The sequence below is a fragment of the Macrobrachium rosenbergii genome, chromosome 24 (genome assembly GCF_040412425.1).
Source record: "Macrobrachium rosenbergii isolate ZJJX-2024 chromosome 24, ASM4041242v1, whole genome shotgun sequence".
Taxonomy (NCBI): Eukaryota; Metazoa; Arthropoda; class Malacostraca; order Decapoda; family Palaemonidae; genus Macrobrachium; species Macrobrachium rosenbergii.
The window spans coordinates 17,717,621-17,740,333 of record NC_089764.1 but is presented as its reverse complement, the minus strand read 5'-3'; the positions used below and the strand labels follow the sequence as shown (position 1 = coordinate 17,740,333).

At 43.1% G+C, this 22,713-nt stretch overlaps 1 protein-coding gene across 1 annotated transcript in view; it reads left to right on the top strand.

The window, feature by feature from the left end:
• The first annotated feature begins 10,804 nt into the window (after positions 1 to 10,804).
• Positions 10,805 to 22,713, top strand: part of LOC136851797 (zinc finger protein 91-like) — a 61,497-nt gene continuing 49,588 nt past the window's right edge. The window contains exons 1-2 of the mRNA XM_067126109.1: positions 10,805 to 11,040; positions 22,036 to 22,713. The exon at positions 22,036 to 22,713 is cut by the window's right edge and continues 1,632 nt beyond it. Of these exons, the coding sequence (XP_066982210.1) occupies positions 22,565 to 22,713 (149 nt within the window). The 5' untranslated portion in view covers positions 10,805 to 11,040; positions 22,036 to 22,564. The remainder of the gene's footprint in view (positions 11,041 to 22,035) is intronic.

The following is a 22,713-nucleotide window of genomic DNA, read 5'->3' as shown; positions in this document are numbered from 1 at the left end:
GTAATAGGCTTTCTTGAGTAAATAGAAATAAAAGGAAGCAGTAATATGAGAAGAATTTCAAAGATTTTTATTGAACAGAAGAAGTAGTCTCTGAACCGAGCAATCTGAATATTATAAATCAATTCAGCCCCTAAAGTGTAGAACATAAACAAAGCATAACTAAGACAAGAGCTTACCTTTGCAATTAACTACTGGTAATGACTTCTCAGCTTTTCAGATGCTTTGTTCCGACTTGGTATACAAACCATCGGTCCTTTACATTATGAATTACTTAAAGCGCTGCTGGAAACGGCTGAAAACAAACAAGGTGGTTAGGCAGTTAACTATCGTCCAAGAGGCAGGAGTCCCACCTGCGCAGATGTAAACATTCCAATTTGCTTTCAGCCGTTGTGTGGTGCAGACGTGTTTCTTCCCTCTCTGCCCTGACCATCGTTGACCTGTTTTTTCCCGGTGGGATCTTTCTCTTTTTCCTTGTATGGTTGCTTTGTGTGTTTGGAATGCAAGCCCACAAAGGTAATAAGTTTTCCCCAGCATGTGTGTCCTGGGGTTGGCAAGAAGAAGGGTAGCAGCTCCATATCTAATGTTGATGTGGACCTGCACACCCTTTGCCCCTCTTGCAGGGGGGTGTGTGTGTTCTAGAGGTTCTACTTGTGCCAAGTGTTGCTTCTGGTTGGCTGAGCAGTGGGCAAAGTTTGAGGGGAGGAAACAGTACCAGAGGAGGCCTTCCAAGCTGTCATCTGAGGGTTACAGTATACTCCTCTGATGACTCCCTTGGTGGCTAACCCTTCAGGATTCTTTCTCTCTCTCGGCAAACTTCCCCTTTGTCTTCTTTGCTCACTTCGTCGGGCGTGGAACAACAGGGGCCGGGGGCCAGACAATCAGGACGACCTCTTCTCAGGGGCCTCTCCTTGCCCGGGGTCGGGGGGCGGGTGTGACTTTCCCCCCAGAGCGAGAGGAGACTATCTCCGCTAACCTGACTTTTTCCACTTCAGGCTGGCTCCACCTGGGTCTTTCTGGCATTCCATCCCTGGAGGACCTCCTGTCCCATCTGACTGGCGCTCCGGTGGTAACCCGTGCTGCAGCTACCTCTCCCACCAGTATGTGATCATGATGTCCTCTAAGATGCCGGTAACGGTCTGGTCTCACATGGGGACCCAGGTGACCACCATGCCAGCATCCCAGCATGTAGTGCCCCTGCCTCCTTGGCTTCACTGTGGCCCCACTGTCCCAGCCCAGACACTCTATGATGGTGACCTCCACTGAGCCCCACATGATGGTTCCCACTCCTGCTGTTCCTGGCTTCGCTGGCTCCTGTGCTATCCTGGCTGCTCCACCTGTCCCAGTATCCCAGTTGCCCCATTCGCGGCTCCTGGCCTGCCCTTTCCCCTCCACCTTCACAGGCTATTCCGGTCACCCCAGTCGCTGCTCCTGGCTTCCCTGGCTCCTAAGCTGTACTGGTTACCCCGGCTGCCCCAGTCACCTCTCCCGTAGATGACGTACCTGCTACCCGGTTTGCTCCCGTGACATCTGCTGCTCCCTCCTGGATGGGGGATTTGACCGCCATCCTGAAGAAGATGGCGAAGAAGTCGAAGAAGAGGTCTAGGAAGGTGTTATTGTCTTCATCGTCTTCGTCCTCATCGTCTTCGTCTTTGTCATCGTCATCTGCTACCTCCTCCCCTTCTTCCGAGGCCCTTTGGTCGAAGAAGAAGCTGTCTCTCCCCTGCTAAGAAATCCCATCCTGGGACTTCTGAGGGACTGCCTCCCTCCACAGGGGAAGCAGTGGGATCTCTCGTCGGGTCTTCCTGACCTTCGGGTCAGGGAATCAAATCGCTAACCCCTGGGTCTAGCGTTTGGGGAGCCGCGGGCGTGCAACAAGCCTTGGTTTGCACACTCATTGCCATGCCTGAGAAGTCCGCTTCAAAGGCTGCCACTGAGTTGGGAACTCGTTCGCAAGCCATTCCTAGTACCCAGGTCTCTAGTACCCAGTATCGGAGAGTCTGCTCACCATACCAATTAGGGCACAGGACGGGAGAACAAGCCAAGACATGCAGGTGTCTCAGCTCTGCTTGCTGGCACTGCTTCTAGCGTCAAGCCTTGTTCCCAGGTTGGTGCTTTGGTCTCCCAAGTCAGAGCATCTGGAGAGACAGACAGAAGGTCCCCTGTAGTGCCTTTTTGCGAGGTTCTGGCCTCAAAGAAGACTGGGGCCGCCCATCAAGAGGACAGCGCATGTTCTCGCTAGCCAGCTGTGCATTCGACTCCACCTAGTCCCTGATTGCATTCGCACGATCAGCCTGTCTCGGTCAAGTTGAGCGCTCAGCTTGGCTCGCGCGAACCACTACGCTCTCCTCAGGACAGCGCTTCACCGAGGTAAAGATGCTCTCCTGGACCTGGGTTGCCATCATCACTGCGGGATGATGACCGCTCTTAGCCTGCTCCTCCTGCTGGCAGAACCAGTAGGACTGGCAGGGGTGCCCAATCCTCCTCACCTGTCCCCTCAACCTCCTGGGGTTTCCTTGGGGGATGCAAGCTAGATAGGAGGAACTCTGGAGGGTCCTCTCCCCAGAGTTTGACCACAAGGGCATACATTTCTGGCTCAGTCCTCGTATCGACTGGGCTGTACACGTGTGTGATGCAGGAAGGATCCAAGGGGTCTGCCAAGGTTCTCCCTCCTGCTGGGAGAGTAGATCGGGAGGACTGCACCCTGGAAGGACTCGAGGGTCCTCTCCCCCAGGATGCAGACACCGCCAAAATACAGAGGACTTTTGCAGAGGTCATTGCTCTGATCTATCAGCACAACGACCTTGGGGAAGGGACCATTGCCTAATCTGTGGATTGTCCTTCGCGCCTCGAATCCCTCTGAGGTCTGAAAAAGGAGCTCAAGGTTTCGGTGGGGCTGCCGTGGTCCACGCTTGCCAAGGGAATCCTCGATCAAGTGAATAATCTTGTTTCTGGGCAAGAGAATTCACTTCATTCGAACCACTCAGAATCTCCCTTTCGCAGCAAGAAGTAGCGACCCTGGAAGCCACCACTATGGTGGCTCCCCAGGCAGACTCCTGGTTGGATCTGTGGTCATTCACAGTATCCAAAGTGGCTGCCTCCTTGGGTGCTATCGTGCCTAGGGAGGACTCCACTTTCCGGAGGCTGTGCCAGTCTGGAGGTAGAGCCATCTCTTACTTTGCCCACCAGACGGCAAACCTGTGGGCAAACCTGGTGTTAAAGAGAAGGGACACAGTCCTTTCTCATTTCGCCAGGTCTGTAGTTCCCAAGTCGGCAATGACCCCATGGACTGGACCATTGCTGGGTTCTGCCTCTCTCTTTCCTAGAGAACTGGTAGATGCTGTGGTGGACAAGTGTCAGGCCAAAGACAGCAACCACCTTGTCCACCAGGCAGTGGCCAAGACCTCTGGGTCTTCGCACTCCACTGTGGCCTGGCCTTCGGGTCAGGCTAGCACTTCCTCAACCCTCAAGAAGTTCCAGACTTTGAAAGGTTCCCACGGGAATACCCAGCCTTCTTCTTCCGCTGGAAGGGCGGGAAATAGCACCCCTTTCAACTCTCTTTCCATTCTGGTAAAGGGGGCAAGGCAAAGAAGAAGAAGGGGGAACTCTAGGGGGCAGCATTCCCCTCCAGCTGCTGCCGGTGCGGGGGGGGGTTGCCTATCTAGCCATTGGGCAACATGGCAGTGATACAGAGTCGAGACCTGGGTAATGGATGTCCTTCGGGAGGGATAGCTACTCCCCTTCGATTCTCGGCCACCCCTCACCAACACTCTGGTCCGTCTCCTTACCTATGTTCCTGGTTTGACGAAGGATCTCGCACTCAAGCAAGAGGTGCAAGCCATGCTGAGCAAGGGTGCTGTGGAAGTCTTGTCGGATCGGTCCCCAGGCTTTTACAGTCGCGTCTTTCTCGTAGAGAAAGCTTCGGGGGGCTGGAGACCAGTCATAGACCTCTCTCCCCTGAACCAATTCGTTCGCCAGACTCGGTTCACGATGGAGACAGCTCATTCCTTGCTCACCTCCATCAGGGAGGATGACTTCATGCTTACGGTGGACATGAAGGATGCGTATTTCCAAATACCCATCCACCCATCCTGCAACTACCTTTGCTTCATCCTCGCGGAGACGGTGTTCCAGTTCAGGGGACTCTGTTTAGGGCTCTTGACCACTCCCCAGGTGTTCACGTGAGTGTTCACCCTAGTGTCAGTGTGGGCCCGTTTGCACGGTATACGTCTTTTGAGGTATCTTGACAATTGGCTGGTCCTGGCGAGCTCTCGCTTGCAGTTGCTTCAGGACAGGGATCGGCTCCTCGAGTTTTGCCACAATCTAGGGATCGTAGTAAATCTTGAGAAGCCAGATCTTACCCCCAAGCAGAGGATAAAGTACCTGGGCATTCTGATAGACAGTGTATCAGCAAAAGTCTCCCCCTCAGACTCTCGTGTCAGCAGGTTCAGGAAGGCAACACAGGAGCAGCCAGCTCGGCAATGGCAAGTCATTATCGGTTACCTGCTGTCATTGAAGAAGCTGGTCACTCATGGGCTTTTGCACCTTCGGTTCCTGCAGTGACAACCGAAGCAGCACTAGTCCCAGTCTCAAGACCCCCAGTCCTTTCTCATCCCTCTTTCGTGGGAGGTGAGAGAGGACCTAGACTGGTGGATGGACAACAGGAACCTCTTAATAGGGGTATGCCTCATACTCCCCCTCCGGACATGCTTCTGTTCTTGGACGCATCAACCGAGGATGGGGTGCACACCTGGAGGAGTTGCTGACTTTGGGAGTGTGGCACTGAGATGACAAGCACCATCACATCAATATCCTAGAACTCAAGGCGGCCTTCCAGGCTCTCCAAGAGTTACAGGATCGAGCGAGGGGACACTCCATGGTGCTGATGAGCGGCAACACCATGGTACTGGCATACGTCAACAAGCAAGGGGGGCCTGGTGTCCCTTCCACCTCATCAGTTGACAATGCAGGTGCACGAGTGGGCTCTGGCCCACTCGGTAGAGCTGTCAGCCAGGTACATTCCAGGCAAGAGGAATGTAGTGGCAGACGAGCTCAGTTGCCAGAATCAGGCGATATGGATGGAGTGGTCCCTTCACCCAGACGTAGTGGAGAGGTTGTTCGATCTGTGGGGCATCCAGTCTTAGATCTGTTTGCCACCTGGCACAACAGAAAACTTCAGGTCTTCTGTTCGGTCGTGCCGGACCCATGGGCCGCTGCAGAGGACGCATTCCAACACCTGTGGGACAATCTCGACGTCTATGCCTTTCCTCTGTTTTGTCTGATTTGCAGGGTGATCAGCCAAGTGATGATCATCCTGAATCTCAGGATGATTCTGGTGGCTCCCAAATGGCCCCAGGCCATATGGTATCCCGACCCGCTAGCTCTTCTCTCCGAGGCACCTACATAAATTGTTGTAAAGGGCGGGCAGGAATACACTGGAGATTCACACTTTCTTTATTCCTTCCTATGTTTTGTGATTCATAATCACATCATCATGGGATTCTACGGAAAATCGAATATATTAATAAAAGGACTGAACGGCTAAACCTGAATTACGTTAAAATATTAATTATTAAAAAATCTATAAAGACTCAGTTCAAACTACACACACTAGAGCACACTGAAATACATAAACACAAAGCATAAAATCACGTCACATACGGACACATATGGTTACACAAGAGCACACTAAAAATAACATGCAAAATCACAAAAATTTCCAAATAAATTACAACAACAAAATTGTTTTGAAAAATTTCAGAGTGGAGAAACAAACTAAGACAGTAACATACTTATACAAAAGGCAGAAGACGCTAACCTTACAGTGCAAACGAAAGAACCACACTGACAGTATATATATATATATATATATATATATATATATATATATATATATATATATATATATATATATATATATACATACAGTAATACCTCGAACTTTATGATTCGAGTTGCAATTAATTCACAGACACACGAATTTTTTTATTGGAACCTAACTGATGGTCATACACGAGTTTTTCACAGACACGCGAACATTTCCGTACACTGAGAAACCCAGCAAAAGTGTTTGTTTAATTTTTTTATGTAATTTATAAGTTTTTAAGCTTTTATGTGTAAATTAAATAACATTAAATATTATTAAAAGTAATAATTCTCTCTCTCTCTCTCTCTCTCTCTCTCTCTCTCTCTCTCTCTCTCTCTCTCTTTTAGTGAGATGAATTTTTATGGTACACGTAAACATGTATGTTTATTTGTATGATAAACTTTTTAAGTAATAATATGTACTAATTTTCAAATATTAATAATAATAATAATAATAATAATAATAAAACTGTAATACAAAATTTGTATTATCTTGAACAAACAAATTCTTCCCTCATCTTTTGTAAGAAGGTGGAAGGCAAAAGCTGTCAGACATGTCATTTAACATGACAAGAATGAGAGTGTTGCTAATCAGTGGTCAAATTTTTCTTGTCTCTCTCTCTCTCTCTCTCTCTCTCTCTCTCTCTCTCTCTCTCTCTCTCTCTCTCTCTGTGTGTGTGTGTGTGTTCGTAATAATTCATAATAAATTTCACTCTCTTAAGTAAGGACAACTGTTATCTCTCTCTCTCGTTCGAAGTTAGCCAACCTACGTATTACAGCACTGTTTCTCTGTATGTCTTTAACTGTACAGTAGATAATTTTGAATTGATCTAATTTCACCTGTACCATTTACAAACTGTAAATGCGCAGTTCTATAACATAGAGACATAGACCATTTCAGAACAAAGAGAAAGTGACAGAATAAAAAAAGTTTGTAAAAACGGGGTTGAGAAGACTTCTAAAAATAGATTGGTGGAATGGGGAGAGAGTCACACTATATTCTTAAGTCAACCATTTATTTCTTTTTTTTAAGGGTAATGTTTTTAAGGGTAATGTATCATAAATGATATAACTCATTTCTCTCTCTCTCTCTCTCTCTCTCTCTCTCTCTCTCTCTCTCTCTCTCTCTCTCTCTCTCTCTCTCTCATCCGTCATAAGATAAATAATTTCACTCTCTTAAGCAAGGACTGAACACATTTTTACAGCTTATTAATTCTCTGTACATCTTTCTCCTGTACAGTAGATAGTTTAAATTGATTAATTTGACCTGTTCTCTCTCTCTCTATCTCTCTCTCTCTCTCTCTCTCTCTCTCTCTCTCTTAGTTAGCGCTCACACATTTTTAGTTTAAATGTACATCTTTACCTGTACAGTAGATAGTTGATCTAAATATCGTTTTAAAACAGTGTTGCAAATACATAAAACATAACATAATAACTAAGAGTTGTATTAGTCAAAATATAAAACATTGCTTGTTCATGAAAAAGCATTTCAGAACAAAGAGAAAGAGACGCAGAATAAAAAAGTTGCTAAAAAGAGGTTGAGATGATTCTAAAAATAGATCGGTTGGAAGGAGAGAGAGAGAAATTCTCTTACAACTCTCAATTTTTATGTAAACCATTTATTTCTCTTTTTAAGGGCAATGTATTAAGTTAACTTTTAAATGAAATTACAGTAACTTTAATTCCATTTAAAAGTTAATAATTTGGGAGCATGATTAGGGTCATATTTAGTGTTTAAACTTTAGAAATAAGCATTTATTAGCATTTTTAGAGACCATGCCAAACTTACGCGAAAATTCACCCTGCGCGAGGGGTTCTGGAACCTAACCTCGTGTAAGTTTGAAGTATGGCTATATATATATATATATATATATATATATATATATATATATATATATATATATATATATATATATATATATATATATATATATATATATATATATATAAAAGGAGATATATATATATACAAATAGTATTTAATATAAAAGGAGATCAGAGTTACAAATAGTGTTTAATGAGGCAATCCCTAGTTTGATATTTAAAGACTCAAGCATTTGAAGTTTTATGTTGGTTCCGTGGTTGGCCAATAACTTTAAAATCTTCGTAATTTTTATGAGTTTTGCACTTGGTGGCATGATTTCTTATACTGGATAGTTCTGGATTGGACAGTAAACATCCAGTTTTATAGCTCACACCCTATGAGAGTCGGCTCTGACTCTGAGAAGCCGCCTGGTAGATCCGTCATATGTTTCCAGATTACATCTGGGACAAGTATATATATTCATAAACAACACCAATCCCTGTAGGGGGTTGGTGCCGTCAGTGCACCTCATGCATTGCACTGTAGGTATTACTTGAGGTTCTTTGCAGCGTCCCTTCAGCCCCTAGCTGCAACCCCTTTTGTTCCTTTTACTGTACCTCCTTTCATATTCTATTCCATCTTACTTTCCACCCTCTCCTAACAATTGATTCGTAGTGCAACTGCGAGGTTTTACTCTGTTACACCTTTCAAACCTTTTACTGTCAATTTCCGTTTCAGCGCTGAATGACCTCAAAGGTCCCAGTGCTTGGTCTTTGTCGTAAATTATATATTCAATTCAATTCAATAAACAACACCAAACGACATCAAAGGGCAAAGCCGATCTTTAAACCTGAAGAGCGATCCGATTGCTTTTGGATTTTGTGGGATGAGTTTGAGTCAGTGGCCCCAGAGTACTTTTGAATGATCCTAATGAAATCCCTTCTGAAGCTATCGTCATGTGAAAAGGGGAAAATGGCGTATATAGGCAGTTTAGGGACACTAAGTTTACCGCAGGGTTGAATGATTTGTTCGGTAGTCTGGAAAGAATTCTATAGAAAGTTTTGTTTTGGGAAGCAATTATTATCGAAGTAATGCTGTAAGAAAAGGGTTTCTTCATGAAATACGGCCCAACTAGAAGTGAGACTTAAAGCATGGTAGCCTATATGAGAGCGTGGACAGAGTTTAGTTTAAAATTAGGAAAGCAGAAGCTATAAAGGTTGGACCAAAGACCAGTGAACGTTCTTTTCCTAAAAATAGTAGTCTTGAAATGATAATTTTATTTGAAAATTAAAATACCTAAAAAGGCCAGTTTAGAATTCTGTTCCTTCTCCAAGATAAAAGTGATGTCGTTGTGACGGGCGTTATTGAACAAAAAACCAGTCGGAATCGGTTTCATGTTTAAAATGAGCAAGCGTATCATCTAGGCTACGTATCGAGGATAAAAATGGAGGCGATAGGCCAAGGCATTCTTCAAGGATGTGCTCCTCCAGGGAGCACATAACAATGTTCTAGTGAACTTCCCAAAGGCCGTTTAAACATTTGTCCAAAGTGCAGCGGCTAGTTTTAAGAGCGATTTAAAAAATGGGCAATTAAAATTAAAGTAAACCGAGTCGGGATTAGGGATTAGGAAAGAATTTTCCAAGAATAATATTAATAGTTTCTCTAATAGGAACATTTGTAAATAGTGATTCTACGTCGAGACTGGTCATAAATAAATCGGAGTCTTGATACAAGATACGGTCTTTCAATTGTTCCGATTTTTTTTTAAAGGTATATTTGTTGGTGGTCAAGGGTTCCAACAGGGTTACAATGAATTCCGCTAGCTTATAGTTTGGACCATTGTAGGAAGCAACGATAGGGCGAAGGTGAACATGGGTTTTGTGCATTTTGGAAAGGCCATACAGAATGCCAAAAGAGGAGCCAGTAGAAAAGAGATCTTGGCATAACTTCTCGTCGATGATTTTCTCGATTTTAAGTGTTCGGAGAAACCTATTGATTTTATCTTCTGCTTTGAAAATAGTTTGGTAATTTGGCAATCCTATTTCTTGAAATCTAGTTCTATCATTAAGAATCATATTATTTTGTTATTGTTTACGGACTTGTTTAGAATTACATTTTCCCTCCCCTTATCAGGCCTAGTGATAATCAGAGCGTCTCGTTTGTGACGTGATTTTATGCTTTGTGTTTATGTATTCAAGTGTGCTCTAATGTGCGTAATTTTGAACTGAGTCTTTATAGATTCTTTAATGATTAATATTTTAAAGTAATTCAGGTTTAGCCGTTCAGTCCTTTTATTAGTTTATTCAATTTTCCGTAGAATTCCATGATGATGTGATTCTGAATTGCGAAACATAGGAAGGAATAAAGAAAGTGTGAATCTCCAGCGTATTCATGCCCTTGACTACAATATATATATATATATATATATATATATATATATATATATATATATATATATATATATATATATATATAATGATCAGTATTGAATCACTGATTAAATTCAACTGGACATCACCAGGGCTTAAAAATGATTTCTCTTCTCCACCAACCAAGTTCAGTTTTATCTTCATTTGGTTTAGTTGCATGATACAGATTACAGGGAATGTTGATCTTAACGAATTATTAAATAAATGTGATTGAAAGAAAATTACACTGATATATTTTGAGTGAAATGTGCACAAATTAACACTAAAAGTATTATATATCATGAAGAGAGCTGTGATAGCCATATTCCTAACCTAGGCCAATCCACGCTTTTTTTCTGGAAGATACCAACTTAAATGCCTATGATTTTGGCAAGGAAACGTTTACAGTGTCCACCAAACTGTTTGTTTACGTGTGCTTCACGTGGCCTTTTCTTACATTGACTTCTTTCTGTTTTAACTGCCTATGACAAATCATCTGATAATTTTTTTCTTTTGCCATGCATTTTTGTAGATAAAGTTCAGAGAAATAGAAAAAGTTAATAAAACTTTACACATTAACCTCCATTCTTAACTACCTATCGCAGATCTGATATATTGTGAAGTCATGCACTGTCAAAAGGTCACATTTCCTATACATCTTGCCAAAGACTAAACGAGTTGGCGTCAGCTGATTGCCGTCAGCCGTCGAAAGGTTTACAAGAAGTGAGCCGTTTCAGAGGAACCTCCCGACTAGTACTACTACTACGTCAACGCGTTCTTTTATTTTGTTTTTGCTGTCAGAAGTTTTAATGCTGAAGACGCGAGGTGAACCTAAGTACTTAAGTAAAATGTCCTTTATGAGAGACTGACAAATTTTGCCTCACGTCAAAATCGTTTTTAATAAGGAGTTGTGATAAATCAGAGTAAATACCCATCCAGAGGGAATTCGAATAGCAGAAATTAAAGGTAAGTTACGCTGCTATTGTCTTTTTAGTTCAAACTCTAAAATTAAAGACCACTACCGCCGCCTGGTTCACGCCAGTCGCCGACTTAATATTTATGGCCTTGTTTATAATTGTCTTTCACCCCTCTGGTTCAGTAACTACCAGTCGGTAAATATCATAAACACTAAAACTACTGGGTAACATCGCACGGACTAGGCTGTTACCTTGGAAATTGAATTTAGTAGATCCAAATAGTAGCTCCGCGGCGGCAATTTCCTTCTAACTTGACTTTTTCTACAGTTTTTTGGTTGCTAATTATGGATTTACCCTCAATTTTTGTCGCACGAATGTAATTAACCTGTAATTAACCCCAGAAGTCATTCAAAAAGGCATTTCCATACGCGATCTTCACAAGACAGAGCACAGGGTTCGTTTGTTTGGAACAATTCATATCCCGTCCGGCAAGTGCAATAACTTGTTGACGTATGGGTACCGCCCTCCCCCAGGCCAGTACTAAACACGGAGAAGGGACATTCCATTTGGCCGACAACAAAAACTCACCGCCAGTATCAGAAGCCCTAGAAGTATAGAAAAACCAGTTTGCAAGGTAAAAACAGGCACAGAACTAATACTTAGAATTACCATAAATAGAATTTAATGTAAAATTTTGTCGGCCTACTGTAACTAAACTGTAATTGACCTTTGAAGACTACACTACCAATCTACCCCGTCATGTAGTCTTCAAAGGTCAATTACAGTTTAGTTACAGCAGGCCAATAAAATATTACTTTAAATTCTTGTAAAGCAAGTAAAATAACATAGGAAAATGTCAATTGCCATAATCTAGCTCACCACAAAACTATGGCTCAGAATTACCAATTATAATAATAATAATAATAATAATTTAATTGTGGCTAGGGCCATATACCTGGAAGATACAAATACAATACACAATCTAGATACATAAGGTAACATGACAAAAATAATTATCGGCAGTATCCACACAGTTGCTTGAAGAAGTAGAAAAAATAGAATTCATAATAATGGTAATGACAGTAATTATATGGGGAATAATAAAAAAGAATTAAAAATTATAACAATAAAAAAATACAGAGTGCAGATTATTAATTCCCATCTGGGGACCTTAGGTGGTTACAGAGGTCAGGTCCAGAAGGCTAAATATGAATATTGAAAATTGCAAAACTTTACAGTGATATTAAACACAGTAATAATAAGTAAAAATACCAAAAATAAAAAGAAACATGGAAATATAATAATAATAATAATGACAGATTCTGGAGATGACACTTCATAATTGCAAAAACAAAGAATACAGTAAGGCTTTTAAGGAACAGTTGCCTTATTATTCAATCTTTCCCACAATTTAGATCTTCTTTTTGCCTCACAGCTTAGGATGCTTTGTAGGAGCGAATTGCTGCTGTTTCTCAAACGGGTGATCAGACTGGACATTGTTCACCTCACAGTGATTTTCAAATTATCCAGGCGGTTTCCTATGAACTTCTGCGTGGCGGAGTGATAGTGAGGAGTGTTTGTGAGGTGTCTCAGATTGTCATTTTGAACAACAGTTAGGCTATACATTTCATGGTCTCTCGGGTATAGTTCGTCCAAAGGGAACACTCATGTATACTATATTAGGTAGAACTATGGGGTTATTCCGCTTCAGGTATTTCCTTGGAAATTGACTTTTCCTTGGCCATGTCCAGCTACTCTGAAGCATGTTCTGTATGTAAAGGCCTCAGGTTTGTGTAGTTAGGAAAAATACAAATTACTCTAAAAATTTGTCATACTGAGAGGAAGGAATATTGAGTATCCTCACATACCAGTATATGAACCTGTTGGTCAAACTAGTGTTTCTGTTAAAGTAACAATTCCACTGGGTAAGGGATCAGTGCTTGCAAACAGAGAAAGCTATCCCAACAAATAATCCACATATGATGTCAGTCTTAGTCAAAATTTGCCATATTGTATACAGTACATACAGGATTACTCTTCTTGAAATTTATTTTCTCTTTAACCCTTATGTTCAGTGTTTTTGTAAAGTCCAGAAGATTGTAAGGTTGTAATAAAAGTTTGGTTCACTTAGGGCTCTTTTTGTAAATTCTAAAACTCAAACCAGCACAAACGCTTCAGTGTGTTTAATGCAAATCAAAGATTTTAGTTACTGTTTCACCAATTAGAGCAATGAATATTAGCTTAATCTTTCTCTTTACAATCATTAATATTGCAATACACTCCCTGAACACCTGAATTAGCCCTGGTCACCTGACCAGCCTGAACATAACCCCACTCATTTAACTACATTGTTAAAAAATTTTAACTGCCAGCATTACCAATGCTGCAGGTAAACATTGTATACTGTGTTACCTGCCCACCGATGGCAACCCTGCTATCTGCACCAGTCGGCAGGAATTCTCCCTCCTTTTCAATCGCATTTTGTTCGCTCGCCTGACAGGATGCATCCTGTTGCTAGCGAACTTTATTGGTCTCCCAGCCCGACCCCCACCACATAGGTTGTGAGAGTGATTTAATTGACCTTGGCTTACTTTGGATTACGTTTTGGACTTTTCTTTGGAATTGTTGGATACCTGAGACATTGACGATTTTGGCTGTAATTATGGACTCCACGGCTAAAGACAAGATTTCCTCCACCAACCTGAAACCATCCTTGGCTTCCTTGCCCCCCGATCAACCCAGAGATGTAGAGAAAAAGCTTCGATCTTGCTCAGCCTGCAAAAGAAGGATGAGTACCCTCAAACATGATGGACATTCTCTATGCGTTAGATGTAGGAGAGTTCTGTGTAGTATAGATAAGAGATGTGATGAATGTAGGGATTGGTCGAACGACCAGATGGAAGCTTATGTCAAGCACAGAAACTCGTTAGCCTCTAAGAGTAAACGCAAGTTACCCATTGAACCTAAAGTTGAAGAATCTGAGGATTTGGAGTCAGTACTTTTTAGGAAATTAGAGGATAGGTTCTCATCAAGTATGACTAGTTTGTTTTCAAACTTAATGGAGAAATTGAACAAAAGTAGGGAAATTAGTAATAGGGAACAAAGTGCTAATTTTTCTTTTTCAGCTCCCCTGTCTGTTCCTGAACCAGCCCTAACGGGTGCTGGGGGTTATGGAGATTCGCAGGCCAAAAAGGTAGAATCTGCCGGCTCCCCTGGCGTGGAGCAGACAGTGTTAGCAGCAGATTCCCCCCTTTCCCCTAAAAGAGTAAGTGGTGATCAGAAACTAGTTTTAGGAGAGACAAAGATGGTTAGGGATCTCAAAGTAGGGGTACTGGAGGAGGAGTTCTAAGGTAAACTTCCCTCGGGTTCTGATTTCAGCCCCCCTAGGTCTGTTTCCCCCCTGGATCCATCCGAGATATTGTTCCCTTCCAGTAATTCTAGCCGATTTAAATCGAACAAGTCAGTTATAGGATCGGGAGACAGTAGGTTAGAGACGCCCTCGTTGTCCAAGGTTCCTTTTCTGACAGGATCGAACTCGGATCCCCAATCTGGAGGCAGTGTAATGGCTAACACGCCGTTTAATCTGGCAGAGCATAATGCGGATTTCTTAGGCCTTTCTCAAGGGTACAGAGTTCTGGTACGACAATGTTTTCATTTAGGTTTCTCTAACATAAGGGACCATGTCATTAAGAACTTTCCTGAGTTTCCACAAGATTTGTTTTTGGATCACCAAGGTGGTAGTAATTCTATTTATTTTCTTTCGTTGGAAAAGATGTCTTCATCTCATTCTAATGCTTCTTTTTCATTGTTTCCCCCTGTTTCGGATACTATCGTTCCTTCCTTGCCTTCTAAACGACCTTCTCATGACTCCTCCTTTCCTCTCCTTCCAAGTCACACTTCGGTACCTCTGTCGATAACTACGGCTGTAAGTTCGCAATCTCGAGTTCCGGGAGCTCCCCTTACAGTGTCTCGCCTATTCACGCAGCAAACTTCTTGACCTTCTGAGCTTCCGCATGCGGCTTCGGAGAAGGTAGCTATTTCGGAGTTATCTAGACCAAAAGGGTCGAGTAACGAGATTGCGAGTGAGGAGCAAGCGCACTCTAGAATATGGCAAGAAACGCAATTGGTTCCTCAAGTTCCTCGGGGATTATCTTCCTCTTTGTACCACAGCTGTTCAACACGGGTGACAGTAATCGCTCGTTCGTTACCGCAATAACCAGCGTCTTATTACCAACGTTAACTACCACACTTAGTGGGGGACAGACTGGTGTTTCTGCGACCTGTCCAACTCCCACAATTGTGGGTCCGGTGGTGGTCCCAGGTGTGACTCCTTCTTTCACTTCTCCTACTTCTATGACTTTTATTCCTCCGGGTCAGCAGATCGCAGGTACGAAGGGTGGAGTATATGGTGTCGGGTCGGTTTCGGGTCAGGTGCCGGGTCCTCCGGGTTCACTGGATCAAATTTCTTATCCGGCTTCATTCGGTGTTTCCGCGACTGCGGATACTAGTACTTTCATGAAGAGGGTTTCCCCTGTCCAGGGTGGTATTGCAGGCCTCCCCCACCTAGGGTTGGGGGTTGTACCTCCAGCTGGTTCTAAGGCAGATAGTCTGGCTGCGTTATCCTCCCATTGTGGATTATGGGTTACGCAGCCAGGTTTGACGAAAGTAGGTAACTTAGGTGAAGTTATGCACGGTTTGGGTGTGGCGCAGAGTCAAATGACTCGGTCAGCTGATATGGGGGTCTCGTCTATGGTAAGGGGGACGCAGGTTTAGCGCAGCCCTTTGCGACTGGCTCAGGTGTTTCACACACATTGACAACTAGGGAAAATAAGGTTTCGGAAGAGTTAGGGCCTTGGTCTCCAGGTTCGGGTATGCCGGGGTTGGGTACTCTCTGTCTCTCCGCTCCACATCGATCGGAAGACAAAGAAAATGAGAATTCCGTGGATGACGATCCTCCTCTGTCAGAATCGAGTTTTCAGTATTCAGGAGACAGCGAATACCAGCGAACGATTGAGTTCATTCACCATTTGTTTCCGCAGTCCAGGATTGCGGTGGAGCTGAACAAGACTTACCAGTCCATGTTTGAGGAGTTATACTCGACCAAGCCGGTGGTGGTAAAGACATCGTATAAACTTCCTTGCTTCGGTAGAGTGGACCAGGCATTGAGGGAGGTGGATGCGCGGTTGGCTCTGGCAGTAGCAGAAGGAAGACAGGATTCTACTCTGCTTCCTAAGAGGAAACCACTATATGGTATTGCAGGTAATCCTGCGGCTGGGTCTAGGGTTTCGCTGAATGAATCTGTGGAGGTGCTCCTTTCTAGGGTACCTGCAGCTACGAGTCAGGTAAGTATTTCCTTGAGGGAATCAGCTATCTTAGAAGATACTTTTAGGGGACAATCGGAGACCCTTTCGCATTCTATGTGGATGCTCTCCGGTCTTGTAGGCTTCCTTAAACGAGATGGGTATGTGCCGTCAGACCCGGTGCTGTTCGACAACCTTATAACGTCTGTGTCTATGGGCTTGGCTCATCAGGCGAACATCACAGCTGGATGTACTACGTTTGTCGGGAAGAAGAGGAGAGACCTTTACCTGAGTCACCTTCCCCCCCACTTCCCCAACATTCATAAGAGAATACTTTCGAGAGCGCCCCTTGCGATCGCTGACTCCCTTTTCAGGGAGGAAGACGTCTCAGCGATGGTTAATTTCGTTTCCTCGACGTCTGCAGTTGAATCCCAGCAGGCAATGATCCGTGTGGCAGCACAAGGCGTTAAGTCCCCTAGAGGTTCGAGGTTTCCCTCACCGGGTAAAAGGTCAGGCTCGAGATCACCAGTCAAATCTCCTAAGAAGGTGAGGGTTACATCTAGGCCGTCGTCAAGTTCCCAGAAAGCCCCTTCGAGTAAGAAGGGTTTTTGAAAGTAGGAGATATTGCCCTCGTTAGCACCGTGGGAGGTTGTCTGACCCACTTCGTAGAGAACTGGGAGAAGTGGGGTGCAGAGGAATGGGTTTTGAAGGTGTTGAGGGAGGACTCTTTTTCTGATTAGCTAGGAGTACTTTTGTGCACCGATAGGGTGGTAAGAAACTGCTCTGCAGAACTCTCTTCCCTCTTTTCTGTGGGTGTACTTAAAAAGAGAGAACTCTGGTGTTCATTCACCTCGAAAGGAGTTTTGCCAACACAGAAGTCGGCTCTTCTTTTTGCTCCTTTGGATAAGGCTCATCTTTTTCCTCAAGTAACAGTTAAGGAGATACTTTCAGACTTGCAGAAGTCTACAACTGATCTGTTGGCTCAGTCCACCAGACCCCTGAGAGATCTGGCTCCTTCCACGTCAAGATCATTCTTCCCCTTACAGCCCCAGCCCTTTCGTGGGTGAAAACCTAAAACCCAGCCTAGACCTAGAACTAACCTGCGACCTCCAACAAAATCTATCAAGAAGTCTTCATTCAAGCCCAACCCCAAGAAATAAGAATTTAGTCCTCTGCACCCAAGTAGGAGCCAGACTTCTACTTTTTTGGAAGGAATGGGTGCGCAGAGGAGCAGAACCTTGGGTAGTCCAGGTACTCAAGGAGGGCTATGCCATTCCTTTCAAGAAAGCTCCTCCCTTAGTAACATCGCCGATTACCTTGATGGCATATTCAGAAGGTTCCATGAGATTTCTGGCTCTCCTCTCGCTCAGGAAGTCGAGTTCCTGATCATCAAGGGAGAGGTGGAACAAGTACTCAGTTGCCACTCAGAAGGTTTTGACAACCACCTTTTCATGGTTCCAAAGGCCTCAGGGGGTTGGAGACCCATTTTGGACCTCAGTGCTCTGGATACTTTTGTCCTGAAGACGAAGTTCCACATGGAGACAGTATGCTCAGTCATGTCTTCAGTGCAGCAGGCCGACTGGATGGTCACCCTGGATATGCAAGATGCGTATTTTCACATTCCTATTCATCCAGACTCAAGGAAATATCTTCGCTTCATATTTCAGGGTAGAGTACTACAGTTTCGGGCTCTATGCTTCGGCTTGTCGACGGCATTGCAAGTATTCACACGAGTCCTCGCTTCTCTGGGGAATTGGCTTCACCTGCTGGGAATCAACATCAACTTGTACCTGGACGACTGGCTTCTGTGCTCTCCACCAGAGGAGAAGTGTGCTGAGGACTTGAGAACTCTTCGCCTGATGCAGGAGTTAGGAATTATCATAAACGAGAAGAAATCCCATATGTTACTGTCTCAGGAGTCTCCCTATTTGGGGATGATCCTGAATTCACAGACTTTTCAGGCTTTTCTGTCGCCCAAGAGTCAACAACTGTCTACAGACTCTCCACCAGTACCTGGCCCTTCCCTCCAGCATGGCAGTGCAGTGGATGAGTCTCCTAGGGACCCTTGCTTCGGTAGAATAATTTGTGAAACTAGGCTGGCTGCACATGAGACCCCTGCAGTTTTTCCTGAAAGCAAACTGGTGCAGAAAGACTCAACCAGACTCTTTCATCTTTCCGATAACATCGGAAATAAAAATGGATTTTCAGTGGTGGTCTTGTGAAGAAAGACTTCAGCAGGGGAAGTCTCTTCTTCCAGTGAACCCAGACCTTCAATTTTATTCAGATGCCTCCGACCTAGGATAGGGCGCTCTCCCGGATGGCCAGGAAGCCTCCGGGACGTGGACAACTTTGCAACGGGATTCTCACATCAGTGTAAAAGAGTTGAGAGCTAGCTGTTCACCTGGGCCTTCAAGCTTTGTCGGACCTAGTCTGCAGCAAGAAGATAGTAGTGCACGCAGACAAGACCACTTTACTCTCTTACATCCGCAAACAAGGAGGCACTAACTCCTTCTCTCTTTACGAGATGGCGAGGGATCTTCTGTGGGCGGAGGAGAATCAAGTCACTCTCACCACCCGGTTCATTCAAGGGAGAATGAACATTCTTGCGGACGAACTAAGTCGCCTCAAACAGGTCCTTCTGACCGAATGGACTTTAGACCCGTTAGTCTGCGACGATCTGTGGAGACTATGGGACAGGCCTACTGTCGATCTTTTTGCAACGTTGAGGAATCACCGACTTCCGTTCTTGTTCTCTCCGGTGTCAGATCCTTGAGCTTGGGCCACGAATGCAATGCTCCTGGACTGGACAGGCTTACATGTGTATGCCTTCCCTCCTTTCGGAATGGTAAGGAAGGTAATCAACAAGTTGTCAATGCACGGAGGCACCTCCATTCCTCTAGTCGCTCCCTTTTGGCCGAAAAAGGAGTGGTTCCCAGATCTGATTCGGCTCCTCGTGGACTATCCAAGACTACTTCCACAAAGGAGGTCTCTTCTCAAAGAACCCCACTTCCTCAGATTCCATCAAGGGTTGTCCACTCTAGCCCTGACAGTCTTCAGACTGTCAGGCGCCTTGTCAGAGCAAAAGGCTTTTCACGACAGTCTGCAGAGGCAGTTGCGAGGTGCAGGCAAATGTCTTCTTCAAAGCTCTCCCAATCTAAATTGACAGTCTTCAGAAGATGATGCATCCGAAATAACATCTCTTCTTCCGAGACATCTATAAATCAGATAGCTGATTTTTTACTATTCCTGAAATCTGTCAGGAAATTATCGACCTCTACTATGAAAGGGTACAGGTCAGTGTTAACCTCAGTTTTTAAACACAGAGGAATGGATCTGTCTTCTAACTCAGACATCAGAGATCTAATCAGATCTTTCGAAACGACAAAGCAAGAAAGTTCTTCCAGAGTCTCTTCGAACTTAGGTGTTGTACTGAAATGGTTTTCAGGTCCTCCGTTCGAACCGTTGACTAAACGTCTCTCTCAGGAATCTCACCAAGAAGACCCTCTTTTTAGTGGCTCTTGCTACTGCCAAATGAATCAGTGACTTACACGCAATAGACAAGAGAGTAGGTTTTGCGTAGGGGGATGCAGTGTGTTCACTGTCTCTTGGTTTCCTTGCTAAAAATGAAGATCCGTCAAAACGCTGGCCCCAATCCTTTGTGATAAAAAATCTCATGGAAAGTATAGGTCCAGAAGAGGAGGAGGGACTTCTTTGTCCAGTGAGGTCGCTCGGGTACTACCTTCACAGGACGGAAAAGATTAGAGGACCGATGAGCAACCTCTGGTGCTCTGTAAGAAGCCCGATTTGTCCTCTATCTAAAAATGCCATTTCCTTTTTTCTGAGGGAGTTGATATTGGAAGCTCGCTCTCAGATTCAAGAAGACGCCTTTCCTTTAGTTAAGGGTAAGGCCCACAAAATTAGGGCAGTCGCAACTTCCCTGGCATTTAAACATAATTTATCTCTTTCTAAACCCTTACGGTTGACGTTCTGGAGATGTAAATCTATCTTCGCTTCACACTACCTTAAGGACATAGAAACCGTGTTTGAAAATTGTAACACTTTAGGACCCATATCTGTGGCTGGCATGGTGTTGGGAGAGGAAGCATGGGAAACTTCCTGTTCCCTTGCTTTTTACTCGCCTTGACTTAAGGTTTTGAGTCTATGGGAAACCTGGGGGTAATTGTACCTAGAGTACCCACCAGGTCAATACTGTTTTAAATGGTGTGGTTTGTGGTTTTAATGATGTGTTTGTGTTATCCTTATGTATTCTGGTCTATACCCAGGGCAAGGGCACCTTTTACAACTTTGTCGGGATATGGTGTATTTCCTATGCTGCAAAGTTCCCACTAACGTAGGGGCGACCCTTGGCTACACTGCCACGCCCACCACAAGTTGAGAGGGGCGGCTCCCTCATCAGATAAGGAAACAACAAACATTTTATTAATGTTAGCAAACTTTCTATTTCAAATTCATTACTTACTTAATGCTTTGGAGTAGAAAATGTCCATGATCTTTCCCACCTCCTACAATGTGGAATCAGCTATGTAATTACTTGGTAAGTCATTTTTATAAAAATGACATTTTTATGATAAAATAAAGTTTCATATATACTTACCAAGTAACTACATGATCGGAGCCCTCCCGCCTCCCCTCACATGGACATTAGAGCATGAAACGAATTGAGCTCTCTGCTAACTTGTTTCCCTAAGTCCCGGATAGTGGGTGGGACCTTGTCACCTACACACAAACGATAGAAGCGCCACCGCATGAATTTTGAATTTTTGAGCTGCTGTAGGTTAGGAACCAATAGCTATGCAAATACTTGGTAAGTATATAATGTATAAAACTTTGATTTTATGATAAAAATGTAGTTTTTGTACATACTGTAAATATGATACAATGGCAGTACAGTAGTTTCTGTATTATGGCCATATGTTTCTCTCTCTCTCTCTCTCTCTCTCTCTCTCTCTCTCTCTCTCTCTCTCTCTCTCTCTCTCTCTCTCTCTCTCTCTCTCATGGTTATCATTCACACATATTTTTACAACGTATTATTTCTCTGTGTGTCTTTACCTATACAGTACATAATTTTAAATTGATTGCATTTTACCTGTACCCTCTACGAACATTACATACATGTTTTCATTATTTTATTGAATTGTACCTTCATTAGGCCTGTGGCATATGAAGTTTACCTAGTGATACAAAGAAAACAACTTTTACTGTATGAGTGAAAAAGAAAATGGCATCCCATGAACTAGGGATAACATTAGTATACATACATCCCTACTGTAAATGTGCTAGTGTGGCACCCATTACCATACTGTACTCTATTTTTACATCAACCATTTATTTCTTTTTTAAGTAATGTATTAAGCTAACTTTTAAATGAAGTTACAGTAACTTTAATTTCATTTATAAGTTAGCTTAATACTTTGGGAGCATGATTAGGGTCATATTTAGTGTTTAAACTCTAGAAATAAGCATTTATTAGCACTTTTAGCGATCTTACCAAACTGACGCGAATCCTCACCTTACGCAAGAGAGTCTAGAACCTAACTTCACGTAAGTTTGAGGTATTACTACAGATATAATCTTTCTTCTTCCAGGTAATTAATTGATGTGTGTAGGATTTTGGTTTGACACAAAAAGGGACCATGCTATAGGTTTTGGGTTATGTTAAAACAAATTATTTTTATACCTTATGAATGTAATCTACATTAAAATCTCTTAATATTGTTTTGCAGGTCTTTACAAAAATAGGCTGTGCAGCAACACGACAAAACAATACCCCATTTCAGAAGAGGTTATAGAGAAGTACTTAGAAGAATGGACTCATCAAATTTAAAACAATATCTGAGGCTGCTTTTGTGAATACTGTACTGTATTCAGTCCGGTTAACTGGAAGTTCTATTGAAACACTTCTTACTTGATAAAAATGTGTCAGTTGTATGTTTGCAGATTTTAATATTGACGCATGTTTTGATGAGACAGTATATTGCTGAGAATGTAGTTATAACATTGCTTAGCTAGACAACCTTCATCTGGTACCTGAGAATTTTTTTATAATTACAAAACACTGTTAGACATTACCTTTGATCAAACACTTTGTGTACCTCTGTTAGATATTTTTTTAATATGTTAAGAATAACCTTATATAAAAAATTTACATTACCTCCTTAACATATTTTTAACATTAAAAGTTGTGAAGAATGTGAAAGGATGTGGATTTCACTAATCATTTGATTTGGTAGTACATCCGGAAGCTTTTGCAACATGGATGTTTGTGGGAAAATCATTGAAGATGATCTTAACAAGATTATTGCAATTAAGGAGTATTCTGTGAATATATACAAGAAGAAAAAAATGGTCCCATCACACATAAAGTCATTTGAGGAATGTCCTTCAGAACAAAAAAATATAGT